Here is a 14,709-nt window from a genome sequence, read left to right as displayed (position 1 = left end):
CATGTTAACATAGGACCCTTCTTTGATATCACCTTCAGAATTCTTGCATCCATTGAACTTGTGAGTTTTTGCAGAGTTTCTGCTTGTATTTCTTTGCATGAAGTCAGAATAGCCTCCCAGAGCTGCTGTTTTGATGTGAACTGCCTCCCACCCTCACAGATCTTTTGCTTGATGATACTCCAAAGGTTCTTTATAGGGTTTAGGTCAGGGGAAGATGGTGGCCACACCATGAGTTTATCTTCTTTTATGCCCATAGCAGCCAATGACTCAGAGGTATTCTTTGTAGCATGAGATGGTGCATTGTCATGCATGAAGATGATTTTGCTCCTGAAGGCACGTTTCTGCTTTTTATACCATGGAAGAAAGTTGTCAGTCAGAAACTCTATATACTTTGCAGAGGTCATTTTCACACCTTCAGGAACCTTAAAGGGCCCTACCAGCTGTTTCCCCATGATTCCGGCCCAAAACATGACTCCTCCACATCCTTGCTGACGTCGCAGCCTTGTTGGGACATGGTGGCCATCCACCAACCATCTACTACTCCATCCATCTGGACCATCCAGGGTTGCTCGACACTCATCAGTAAACAAGACTGTTTGAAAATTAGTCTTCATGTATGTCTGGGCCCACTGCAACCGTTTCTGCTTGTGAACACTGTTTAGGGGTGGCCGAATAGTAGGTTTATACACCACAGCAAGCCTTTGAGGATCCTACACCTTTAGGTTTGAGGGACTCCAGAGGCACCAGCAGCTTCAAATATCTGTTTGCTGGTTTGTAATGGTATTTTGGCAGCTGCTCTCTTAATCCAATGAATTTGTCTGGCAGAAACCTTCCTCATTTTGCCTGTATCTGCATGAATTCTGTCTGTGCTCTGTTTCAGTCACAAATCTCTTCACAGTATGATGATCACTCTTAAGTTTTGTGAAATATCTAATGTTTTCATACCTTGTCCAAGGCATTGCACTATTTAACGCTTTTCAGCAGCAGAGAGATCCTTTTTCTTTCCCATGTTACTTGAAAGCTGTAGCCTGCTTATTAATGTGGAACATCATTTTTAAGTAGTTTTCCTTTAATTAGAATCACCTGGAAAACTAATTATCACATGTGTTTAAGATTGATTTCAGTGATCCATTGAGCTCTGAGACACAATACCATCCACGAGTTTATTTGAAAAACAAAACAATTAAATCTTTATGACACTAAAATCCAATTTGCATAATAATTTGGAACACAGTGTATTTGTAATCTTGCCTGAGGAGCCACTGTGCTCTGAAAGCTTGCAAACATATTATTTTCTGGTTAGCCAATAAAGGTATCACTCCTAGAATACTTCTGTCATCATTGGGCAGAAAAGTATTCACATCGATTTTTCAGGCTAACACGGTACCACAATACAATTTGTTATTGTACATCATTATTTTTAAATAAAAATGGAAAAGTGTGTTTTGTTTTTATTTGAAATAAGACTTTATTCTGGCTGTGTCTTTATTTACTATGTAGGTGTCATATAGATGCCTCTCCATTACTAAGGGTCAGAATTGACACATCTAATAGATGTGCTCTCGCTGCTATCAGCTGAATACAACTTTCAACATTGTCCCCTGCTTTCGCTGATCGCTGGCAGAGAAGGGGAGAATGATGAGAGCGGTCTTCAGGACCCGGTACTTAACAGTACTGCTGCTTCCCAGTTGCCGGTACGTGTGGTACTAATATGGCGCATGATTGTCACACGTATGCTACAAGTATTAAACACACGGGCACACTGACTCTGATATCTCCGGTACTGTTTTTCTGGTACCGGAAATATCCAGACGTGTGAAAGAGGCCTAAGACTGTTTGATTTTAGGGAGAACACTTCGATAGCAATATTGCAGTAACCTGTAGTTCATATAGTCCTAATAGATTTCCAAGAGTTTTACAGAAAAAGGAGGAAACAAACTGACAAGTAATAAGAATAGGAGAACATTACCACCAAGATAAGAGGAGAGCAGACTCTGCCGTAAGAGCGCGTGATCTAAAGGGGGTGAAAAACGCCCCAAATGGTAAAGCTGTTTTTAATTGGAGGAGGTAATTCACAGGTCTGGTCTCGTGGTCCTCTGTCAGTGGCCACAGTGAGAATTGGAGCTGTGCATTCTATGATGAAGGCTGCACTACCAAGAATAGGAGGAGAACTTGTAATACCTATATAGTAGTAAGTGGCATAAAATAATCATGTCCCCAACACATTTGTTACAATAAAGTGGACAAATCTTTAAGCCCAAAGTATCCAGCAGAAGGAAACCTTTCCGAATAAGCACTGGTACACATTTGGCATACACAGGGAGTGAGCACACGGAATTGATTTGACTGTTTCTGAGATTCACTTATTGACATGATAAAAACATTACTGGATTTACATATAAGGAGACTTTTAAAGATTTTCCTTCTGCTAAAAATACAGATTCCATTGTCTACAGGACAATTGCTTAAAGGAGATCTGTCACCAGGTTTCACAATACCAACTGCATCCATTATTAAATTGATCTCTTGGACCTGAGGAGACTGGTGAACTTACTTTGGTTTTTTAATGCTGATCTTAATATAAGCATTTTATGAGTCTAGCTGGAGGAATAAGGGTTCTATATAATAATTTGTTATTTATATTGGGAAATCTGGTGACTTTGATCCTCTCGATGCATCTAATTACCGCCATACAGCGCTGGACTGCAGGTCCTTTGACATCAGCAGAAAAGAGTTCGTCTTGTTGTGAATGTTTCCTTCTAATTACGTCATTACCTTAGTTGTTAGCCTCAGTCAGGCGGCCACAGTGCAGGCACATCTTAGCATCCGTATTACTGCCACAATCCTGGGCCTTATTGCTTGTATACCAGCTAACGGCATTATTAACACTTATGATGCTGTGTTTATATCCCCGGTTTCTATAAAACATAGGTGAGACACTTAAATAATGCTATACGAGGTCAGTATTTAGTCCTAGACTGCTATTCATGTGCGCTGCCACTGCATTCTACTTTTGTGACACTAGATGGTGCCATATGACTGTAGTCTGTGGATGTCACATAACCCGCGGGAGGATCTGGTAAAATGTCTTCATACATTCAGATTTTACAGCAAATCTTTGTGTTTCAGGCGCTTGGAATGCTTTTTCTTCTATGGGGTTAGTATTGTATTGGGTTGGGGCAGTTATTATACCTGTTATGTAATCATTTTTCCTCTTATAGACACCCAGTCCGCTACATCTGGTTTAACTCCCAAAGCCTGATTACGGCAAACATCCCTGACGAGAAGCATCCGCGTGGTGCAAGCATCATGGATGACGACCTTACTGCTCACAGAAGGTAGCCAGTCTAATCTCTTACCTTTAGGAACACTGTACAAAGCCTATAGCGTAAAAAACAGTTGCTCTACTGACTGATTGTAGAATGCAATAGTAATGCTATTGGCCCTTTAAATTGCTGTTATTTGGATTGAAAAAAGAATTTGTCACCAGGTTTTTGCTATAGAATCTGAGAGCAGCATAATGTAGAGGCAGAGAGTCTGATTCCAGTGATGTCACTTACTGGACCTCCTGGTGCAGGTTTGATAAAATCCCTGTTTTATCTGTTGCTTATCTAGCTGTGTACACTGCGCATAGGCAATAAGCTACCAATCCGTGGTGGGGCGTGCGGGGTTACACAGAGCTCATGACTATGGAGTTCTACAGTACAGACCAAAAGTTTGGACACACCTTCTCATTTAAAGATTTTTCTGTATTTTCATGACTATGACAATTGTACATTCACACTGAAGGCATCAAAACTATGAATTAACACATGTGGAATTATATACTTAACAAAAAAGTGTGAAACAACTGAAATTATGTCATATTCTAGGTTCTTCAAAGTAGCCACCTTTTGCTTTGATGACTGCTTTGCACACTCTTGGCATTCTCTTGATTAGCTTCAAGAGGTAGTCACCGGGAATGGTCTTCCAACAATCTTGAAGGAGTTCCCAGAGATGCTTAGCACTTGTTGGCCCTTTTGCCTTCACTCTGCGGTCCAGCTCACCCCAAACCATCTTGATTGGGTTCAGGTCTGGTGACTGTGGAGACCAGATCATCTGGCATAGCACCCCATCACTCTCCTTCTTGGTCAAATAGCCCTTACACAGCATGGAGGTGTGTTTGGCGTCATTGTCCTGTTGAAAAATAAATGATGGTCCAACTAAACGCAAACCAGATGGAATAGCATGCCGCTGCAAGATGCTGTGGTAGCCATTCTGGTTCAGTATGCCTTCAGTTTTGAATAAATCCCCAACAGTCTCACCAGCAAAGCACCCCCACATCATCACACCTTCTCCTCCATGCTTCACGGTGGGAACCAGGCATGTAGAGTCCATCCGTTCACCTTTTCTGCATCGCACAAAAACACGGTGGTTGGAACCAAAGATCTCAAATGTGGACTCATTAGACCAAAGCACAGATTTCCACTGGTCTAATGTCCATTCCTTGTGTTCTTTAGCCCAAACAAGTCTCCTCTGCTTGTTGCCTGTCCTTAGCAGTGGTTTCCTAGCAGCTATTTTACCATGAAGGCCTGCTGCACAAAGTCTCCTCTTAACAGTTGTTGTAGAGATGTGTCTGCTGCTAGAACTCTGTGTGGTATTGACCTCGTCTCTAATCTGAGCTGCTGTTAACCTGCGATTTCTGAGGCTGGTGACTGGGATAAACTTATCCTCAGAAGCAGAGGTGACTCTTGGTCTTCCTTTCCTGGGGCGGTCCTCATGTGAGCCAGTGTCTTTGTAGCGCTTGATGGTTTTTGCAACTGCATTTGGGGACACTTTCAAAGTTTTCCCAATTTTTCGGACTGACTGACCTTCAGTTCTTAAAGTAATGATGGCCACTCGTTTTTCTTTTCTTAGCTGCTTTTTTCTTGCCATAATACAAATTCTAACAGTCTATTCAGTAGGACTATCAGCTGTGTATCCACCAGACTTCTGCACAACACAACTGATGGTCTCAACCCCATTTATAAGGCAAGAAATCCCACTTATTAAACCTGACAGGGCACACCTGTGAAGTGAAAACCATTCCCGGTGACTACCTCTTGAAGCTCATCAAGAGAATGCCAAGAGTGTGCAAAGCAGTCATCAAAGCAAAAGGTGGCTACTTTGAAGAACCTAGAATATAAGACATAATTTCAGTTGTTTCACACTTTTTTGTTAAGTATATAATTCCACATGTGTTAATTCATAGTTTTGATGCCTTCAGTGTGAATCTACAATTTTCATAGTCATGAAAATACCGAAAAATCTTTAAATGAGAAGGTGTGTCCAAACTTTTGGTCTGTACTGTACATGGCAGCAGGTTACTTGTCCTTTAGTGTCTCTCAGATAATTCACTTACGGGGATCCGAGCACCACGCGATACTCAAGCAGTGCTAAGCACGCTCACCCATCACTAATAATCTCCTTCTGATAAAACAGTGACTTGATCAAAACTACAGCAAGCAGCCCAGTAAGTGACACATTGTTGTAATCAGGGTTCCTGTCTCTACATTATTGTGCTCTCGGATTAGGTGGCAAAAACCTGGTGACAGATTTCATTTAACTACCCAATTCTTCTACCGAACTCGTATAAAAATATTTTTTATATCATTATTTACATATAATTGCCTTTTTAGATGTAAATATCTCTGGGCTGACACCTGTTTCCATGTTTCATATGGAAATATACAGTATTTTTGCATAGGTGGCACTAGAGTTCTAGCCTCTTCCTCTCTGAAGAGACAATTTGCCGTATTTTTTGCATAAAAGCTTAGTATAAAACACACTTAGGTTGTAGGTACATGTGTAAGAACAGAATGCACCACTAGATGGCGATCTTTCTGACTATACAGATAGAGACTGTCCTGCTGGGCCACTGTGAATGCCATGCTTTTCTCATCATTGCAGGCATCGAGGCACCATCAGCCTATACGAATTCTCGGTGGATCAGACGTCTGCAGAGAGCATTCTCCCGATTTGTCGTTCCTCCTACAGTGAAGCGACTGGATACAATTACAACATTGGCCTAGCTGTGCCCTATGACAGTTTGTGACCCCAGCGATCTCTCCAAGGCTGATATGGACTGTCACTGATCTATCTCAGGGAGAATATGGCAGATGACTCTAGTACATGCCCAGGATGGCAGTTTTGTAACCGATTTTACAGTTTTCGCCACTGTAATTCTTTGTTTTATTGTATATATCAATTTTATAGTAAAAGCATAAAAGGCAATAGTAAAACATCCAAGAAAAACGGTAATTGTCTGAATGTGAAGGAAGAGAAATAGTCCCTGATTTATGTGCTGTAGAATATTCACTATTGTACATTAATCTTTACATCCACTGTCCATTTTGTATATGATGAAGAACATTGCACTCATGCAACTTGACCAGTCGTTATTTTGATCACGGGATTTATATCTGTAAAAGGTTGTAAACCGACTCATGTGTAAGTGTCAGAATCATTGTACAGCAATTTAGGCTCCATTATGTGAATATTATTTACCCTCTCGCTTGCTCTGGGGCTGCCATGATAACCACTTACAGGAGTACGCTGTCCAAGCGTAGAAGACAATTCCATAGCAGCCCCAGAGCAAGCAGTAATGTCCATAACAACTCCACATCTGCAGCAGCGAGGAGGTCGGCGGTATGCTGTAGTCTCACATATCAGTCAGTGGGAGACACTCAGCTCCCAAATATACACTGTGTGCAGAATTATTAGGCAAGTTGTATTTTAGAGGATTATTTTTATTATTGATCAACAACTATGTTCTCAATCAACAAAAAGACTCATAAATATCAAAGCTTAATATTTTTGGAAGTTGGAGTGGGTTATTTTTAGATTTGGCTATCTTAGGAGGATATCTGTTTGTGCAGGTAACTATTACTGTGCAGAATTATTAGGCAACTTAATAAAAACTACTGTAACTATATTCCCATCTCACTTGTTTATTTTCACCAGGTAAACCAATATAACTGCACAAAATTTAGAAATAACCATTTCTGACAAGCAAAAACAAAACCCCCAAAATTAGTGACCAGTATAGCCACCTTTCTTTATGATGACACTCAGCAGCCTCCATCCATAGATTCTGTCAGTTGCTTGATCTGTTTACGATCAACATTGCATGCAGCAGCCACCACAGCCTCCCAGACACTGTTCCGAGAGGTGTACTGTTTTCTCTCCCTGTAGATCTCATATTTTATGAGGGACCACAGGTTCTCTATGGGGTTCAGATCAGATGAACAAGGGGGCCATGTCATTATTTTTTCATCTTTGAGACCTTTACTGGCCAGCCACGCTGTGGAGTAGTTGGAGGAATGTGATGGAGCATTGTCCTGCATGAAAATCATGTTTTTCTTGAACGATACCGACTTCTTCCTGTACCGCTGCTCGAAGAAGTTGTCTTCCAGAAACTGGCAGTAGGTCTGGGAGTTGAGCTTCACTCCATCCTCAACCCGAAAAGGTCCCACAAGTTCATCTTTGATGATACCAGCCCATACCAGTACCCCACCTCCACCTTACTCATTTTTCAGCCTTCCTTACCTTGGCCATGTCCCTGAGTATCACACACCTTGGGCTTTTTGTTACTCCAGTAACGTTGTAGCTCTGAAATATGGCAAAACTGGTGGCAAATGGCATCTTGGCATCTTCACGCTTGATTTTCCTCAATTCATGGGCAGTTATTTTGCGCCTTTTTTGCCCAACACGCTTCTTGCGACGCGGTTGGCTATTTGCCATGAAACGCTTGATTGTTCAGTGATCAAGCTTCAAAAGTTTGGCAATTTCAAGACTGCTGCATCCCTCTGCAAGACATCTCACAATTTTGGACTTTTCAGAGCCCGTCAAATCTCTCTTCTGTCCCATTTTGCCAAAGGAAAGGAAGTTGCCTAATAATTAAGCACACCTTATATAGGGTGTTGATGTCATTAGACAACACCCCTCCTGATTACAGAGATGCACATCAACTGATTTACTTAATTGGTAGTTGGCTCTCAAGCCTGAACAGCTTGGAGTAGGACAACATGTATAAAAGTATCATGTGATCAAAATACAACTTGCCTAATAATTCTGCACACAGTGTAGTAAAGCAGCTCTATAGAGATTTTTGGATCTCTTTATCAATCATCCAAAATGATTGGCAGAATTAATTTGCTATGGAGCATTGTGATAGATTTCACCATTATTATAATGGATTAGATCTGTGTTTTTTCAGCTTGTTTTGTTTTTATTTTTGTTTTAGTAAATGACCCTGATCTGCAGTTTCAGACATGGCCTATTAACAAAAGTGCTGCTGTTTCTGAATGGGAAAAAAAATCTAATTTGGCTTATCATGAAATAAAAAATGGAGCACCTTGGCAAAACTGTCTTGTTAAAGAGCGTTTATTTCAAGATTTTTGCTATCCCATTTAAACGTGGCATGATATGAGGCAGAGACCCCGATTCCAGCGATGTATCACACACTGAGCTACTTGCTGTCATTTTGATAAAATCACAGTTTTCTCTGCTGCTGATCTAGCAATTCTGTGCATTAGCAGAATGCCGCCAATTAGCGACTGGGACGGAGGTTATAAAGAAATAATAAATATGGAGGACTATATGGCAGTGGGACTACTAGCCCTCTAGTGATAGTCTCCTACAGCAAGCAGCCCAGTAAGCAATGCTTACATCCCAGAAATCAGTCTCTCTGCCCCTACATCATATGCTTACCTGCCACCATCTTAACCTTTTATTGGCACCGCTCCGGTCCCACGAAGCCATCTTGTAACCACAGCTTCAGACTGACCAGAAGTCAGAGGTAATGGTCACAAGCTCTTGGTGTGAGTCTATCAGACTCAGAACGCGGCTCTCATAGACTTACATTGAAAAGTGACCTCTGTCTCACCCAACAAACACTGGAGCGATCCGGCAGGTCACAACCTGCTGAAGACCGACTGTAGCAGCGCTGATAAAAGGCAGCGGGTAAGTATAAGACTAGGGACAGGAACCTTACATTAGTACCGCCACCTCATCACTGCAATAAGAAACAAACCCACTGGAATGGTGCTTTATCAGGTAGATTACAGTTGGAAGAATCACTAGCTCCACTAACATGTTTCTGAGACACTATGGTCACGTTCACACAGCAGTATTTAGGCTACTATTTTACCTCAGTATTTGTAAGCTAACACCAGGAGTGGGTGATAAATACAGAAGTGGTGACGTATTTCTGTTATACTCCTCTGATTATTCCACTCCTGGTTTTGGCTTACAAATACTGAGGTAAAAAAACCTCACCAAATACTGATATGTGAATGTGGCCTATGGGCCTTTATTATAGTGTGACGTCTGTGGCACTGGTGGCCACAGCCTCTGTCTAAGCTGGAAGAGAGGTTGTTTCTTATAGTTTCGAGATAGGCACGTTTTTTTAGTTTTTTTTCTTTTTAACTTTTCCATCACCCTGGGCCCATTACTAAAGTCTTTAAACGTGTTGGACCACCACGTTAAGTCAACATGTTAAATATGAAAATAAGTTTTTAATATCTAACATTTATGCTGAAGAATCCTGAGTTGTATTTCCACCCTTTCATAGCTCTGTCACATTGTGCAGCGCTTTTCATCCATCATCACTGTCCCCATTGGGGCTCGCAATGTACATTCCCTATCAGTATGTCTTTGGATTATGATTTGTGCTATATAGTAGCTGTACTGTGGGATTGGAGCAGGGTGGCTAGCTGTTGGTTCCCAAGTGTGTCAGTGGCACCCATTACCCTGTCACCAGTTATCCTTTCTTGGACCACTTTTTGTGGGTACTAACCACTATATACTGGGAACACTCCACAACCTGCGGTCTGTAGATGTTCTGATCCTGTCATCTTGTCATCACTATTTAGCCTTTGTCAGTCACTAAGAATCTTACACTTGTCCACATTTTCTGCTTCCAACACATTAACTTCAAGAACTGACTGTCCATTTGCTGCCTAATCTATTGCACCCCTTGACCGGTGCCATTGTCATAATCATAATTGAAATGTAGATATTGATGAAGTTGGTGATTTTAATCCACACAATGGGTTTAAGGCGTCATTCACACAAGCGTGGTTATTAATATTACTAGGCTTCAAAAACATTGACTTTTACAAGATCCCATTGATGCAAACAACCAACAAAAACGGATTCTGAGACTGCAGATGATGGATCTACTTTTTTTGGCTCATAGGAAGGGTTTTCTTCTAGTCTTGTTCCCACCAGGAATATGTTTCCTTTCTATGAGGGCGGATCTGTTTATTCATCAGGGTCCAAGACTGATTGCAATCAGGCTACTTTCAAGTCCTTAAAAAGTGATGCATTAAAAAAACAGTAATTGGGGATTGGCAGGCAGAAAAAGACGTGTTGGGTTGCAGCTGCCTAAATAGTCCTAAAAGTTTATAAAAATATATATATATAATGTATATTATAACTTTTATATACACATATATATATTACTGTGCAAAAGTTTTAGCCAGGTTTGGAAAATCAATCAATTATCGAAATGCAAAGTGAATGAAAAGAAGTGAAAACAATGTTTAGTATGTCCACCCTTTGCATCAAAATATCAATTCTTCTCTTTTTGTAGAATCATAGTCAGGTGTATGAGTAAGCAATTATACCAAACTAGATGGAGGCCCGATGCTATCACATCGGGAGGGTGGTAATGTCACAATGGGGGGCAGGTTTTGCAGTGCTGAGAATCTCCACCCCCCTCCCGTGTTCTCACCCACCTATCCACTCTCTCTTTCCCCATGTGCTGACATCTCCCGTCTGTGCTCTCTTCTTTAACCTGTCTACACCATGTGCTATGCGCGCCTCCTGTACAAAGATGGCGGCGGTCAGTGAATCATTCGGCTGATCCCGGCGGCGGCGTGTTCGCGACAGTGTTCTGCTGGTGGTACCGCGCAAGAGGTTGTGTACGGCATATAGTGTGTGTGGTGCATACGGCGTATACAGTGTGTGTGTGGTGCGTACGGCGTATACAGTGTGTGTGTGGTGCGTATGGCATGTACAGTGTATTTGTGTGTGTGGTGCTTATGGCGTATACAGTGTGTGTGTGGTGCATACGGCATATAGTGTGTGTTTGTCGTGCGCACGGCATATACAGTGTGTGGGTGTGGTGCGTACAGCATATAAAGTGTGTTTGTGTGGTATGTACGGCATATAGTGTGTTTGTGTGCACATGTGTGTGGTGCGCACGGCGTATACAGTGTGTGTGGTGCATACGGCGTATACAGTGTTTGTGTGTGGTGCATACGGCGTATACAGTGTTTGTGTGTGATGCGTACGGCGTATACAGTGTGTGTGGTGCGTACGGTGTATACAGTGTGCGTGTGTGTTGACGGTGTTCCGCTGGTGGTACCGCGCAAGAGGCTGGTACTACCAGCAGTTTCCATATTGAGACACCCATCACTTGGGTGTCCCAATATGGAGGTCTTGGAATTCTGGGATCCGGACACATCTGGACGGATGTGAAGACTTTACAAGGTAAATATATATTAAGAAGATAGCCGTATATATAGTTTGTATTGCTGAATCTACGTTTAAGGAGGATTCCCACTAGTATGGCCATTGCTAGGACGTGGTGCCAGTCTGGCTGCTAGATAGGCACTGAAGATCCTTTAGAGTTTTCCGCTACACAGATGTCCTGATTGATTTCAAACTCTTTGAAATATTGTAACGTTTTTGCGCAACTCTTAATTGTACAAACATTTTGTGACTTTTTTGGCATTTTTATGCCAACTCTGGCTAGCGTTGCAATCTTTTCAAAACGTGGACAAAGCTTACTGAGAGGGGCATGGCCAAAAAAATCATGATGGGGGCAGCACAGTGGCTCAGTGGATAGCACTGCAGCCTTGCAGCGCCGGGGGCCTGGGTTCTAATCCCACCTTGGACAACATCTGCAAAGAGTTTGTATGTTCTCTCCGTGTTTGCGTGGGTTTCCTCCGGGTACTCCGGTTTCCTCCCACATTCCAAAGACATACTGATAGGGAATTTAGATTGTGAGCCCCAACGGGGACAGTGATGATAATGTGTGCAAACTGTAAAGCGCTGCGGAATATGTTAGTGCTATATAAAAATAAAGATTATTTATTTATGATGATTTACACCACAAAAGTGGCATAAGCTGCAAAGGAAATGTACTTCCATCCATGACTGGAGAACACTACTTTTGCTGGCTCTGAAAGCTGCACCAAATTCATTAAGAGACATACCTTACACCAGCAGATCCTTCCACAAGACTAGTGTTTAAAATGGCATTTTTTATGGATCGGGGCCAGAGACTCTCCCAGCTGTGTTTCCTATGTATCTCCATGTGGCTAGGAGAGTCACAGTACAGTTAAAGGGAACCTGTCACCAGGTTTTCCCCATATAAAGTACAGCCAGCACCTTTAAGTCCTTAGTTACAGGATTCTAGTATGCTGTGTATATATATATATATATATATGTCCCCACAAAATAACAGCTTTTATTATACTTATAGACCGCGCAGTCCATTCTGATGGGCATCTCTGGTCTCGATCTGGCACCTGCTCTCTTCTTGCTATGCCTTCCTCCTTCGCTGATCCGTGTGGTTGGCTAGTCCTACATCATCCACACTGCGTCCTCCATTTTGCTCCTGCACAGGCAAAGGGCAGAGCAAAGTACTATAATGCGCATGGAAAGGCCCAAGTGCACCGATGACCCACAGGTGAAGCCAGCACATGCGCGTTACCTTGCTTTGGTTTGCCCGTGTCAGGACAGAGAGAGGTGCGCCTGCGCAGGAGCACGATGAGAAAGGCTCATCACGCCGAAACGCGCGTTGGGGTTGGTACTAGCTGTGGACCGTGGTGTAATCCGTGCCTGAGCAGGCAATCACATTCTTACTTCCAATAGCGGCCATTGTTGTTGTGCTATTAGATATGCTAACTTACTTGTTCCTGTGATGGCCCACTTAGGAGTCCTTTTTTAGGATCCCATACTTGAATTAATTTTTCCCACATGGTCCACATGCTGGTGCCTCTGGCCGTTTCATGGTGCACATTGTGACCTGAGTGTTTTTCTACTTCCCTCCCTGCCTTTTAATATCATGTTGTATTTTTATTCAATAAAGTATTTATAATATGGTTCTTCTTGGGTGTTTGTTCGCAAATTTTCTATGGTAGTATATTAGGAGCACGATGGAGGACACTGTGTGGAAGATGTAGGATGTTTTATCATAAGGACAGTTCTAACATGGCTACTGAGTACAGTATTATTCCATCAGATTATAAGAATCATTTATTTAGAGCAGGTTTGAAGATGATAGAATTAGGGCTGGAGAACAGAGTATATTTCCTCATGAGCAAATCGGGTCCATTCTGCAAATCACACTCTGATCAAATTGAGAGTTTGAGGACAGTGAGATCCGATTCTCTTGGATTAGAAGAAGATGAAGAAAAAAATGTCTTTATCTTCTCCATTCTGTCTGAGGAAAAAGTTTGACATGTGCAAGACCCTGTAGACTAACATTGGTCCGGATGCGATCCGATGTGATGTTTTGTCAGATCGCACTAAGACCAAAAATATGGCCTTTATCTGATTAATTGCTATGGGTGAGAACTCTTTCAGACATCAATGATCATCGGTCCGATCTCTGATCGCAATGCACCCTGGGGTTGGAAGACGAGCAGCCAATCCGTGCATAGCGATCCGAGATTGGACCAATGATCACTGACGTCTGAGAGAGCCCCAATGCTTACACTTCTTGTTATTGCAGATGTTCTACACAAGGTTTATGGTCTTTATGACAATTCTGCCACAGACCAAAATCATAAGAGGAAAATACTCTCCCACTGCCTTTATTGACCAATTCTCCACCTGGCTTCTTCACTTTCTCTCTGCTGACATTCCCACCATCATCATGGGTGACTTCAACAACCCCATTGATACCCTTCAGTCAACAGCCTCCAAACTTCTGTCCCTTACTTCATCTTTTGGACTTACTCAGTGGTCCTCCACAGCCACCCACACAGACGGACATACACTAGACCTGGTCTTCACCCGTCTCTGCTCTCTATCTAACTTCACCACCTCCCCTCTCCCTCTATCCGACCATCTGCTTACCGTCTCATCCCTGTCCCCCTCACCGGTCACCCATGTCCAGCAACATGCGCACCCCTGCAGAAACCTTGAACACATAGACACCCACACACTCTCTGACTCTATCCTACCACTGGCATCCATATCCTCACTCCACGACACAGACAGTGCCGCTGCTTTCTACAATGCCCCTCTCGTCAATGGAAGAGTGCGACGTATCAATAGACAACCTTGGCACAATCACACCACTAAAAAGCTCCGGCAAGTGTCCAGGGTTTGAGTGGCGTTGGAAGAACATACACTTGCAAGGTGACTTCACTGCATTCAAACAGGCAACACTCACTTTTAAATCTGCTCTCACCTCTGCTAAACAGGCCTACTTCACAACCCTCGTATCTTCCCTATCCTACAACCCCAAACAGTTATTCAAAACCTTTAACTCCCTCCTCTGCCCCCCACTGCCCCCTCCAACCTCCCTCATCTCTGCTGAGGACTTTGCCACACACTTTAAAAATAAGATCGACCAGACAAGGCAAGTCTTCATTGTTCAACCACCACAACCCCTTGGTATATCAGACCAATGCCCAAACCCCATAACCTCCCTATCCAACATCACTG

At 42.6% G+C, this 14,709-nt stretch overlaps 1 protein-coding gene across 1 annotated transcript in view; it reads left to right on the top strand.

Moving 5' to 3' along the window:
• Positions 1–8,470, top strand: part of FBXW8 (F-box and WD repeat domain containing 8) — a 191,173-nt gene extending 182,703 nt beyond the window's left edge. The window contains exons 10-11 of the mRNA XM_077292346.1: positions 3,222–3,338; positions 5,929–8,470. Of these exons, the coding sequence (XP_077148461.1) occupies positions 3,222–3,338; positions 5,929–6,073 (262 nt within the window). The 3' untranslated portion in view covers positions 6,074–8,470. The remainder of the gene's footprint in view (positions 1–3,221; positions 3,339–5,928) is intronic.
• The last annotated feature ends 6,239 nt before the right edge of the window (positions 8,471–14,709 follow it).

Source organism: Ranitomeya variabilis, chromosome 1 (assembly GCF_051348905.1).
Source record: "Ranitomeya variabilis isolate aRanVar5 chromosome 1, aRanVar5.hap1, whole genome shotgun sequence".
NCBI classification, from domain to species: Eukaryota; Metazoa; Chordata; class Amphibia; order Anura; family Dendrobatidae; genus Ranitomeya; species Ranitomeya variabilis.
This window is presented reverse-complemented; position numbering and strand designations above follow the sequence as displayed.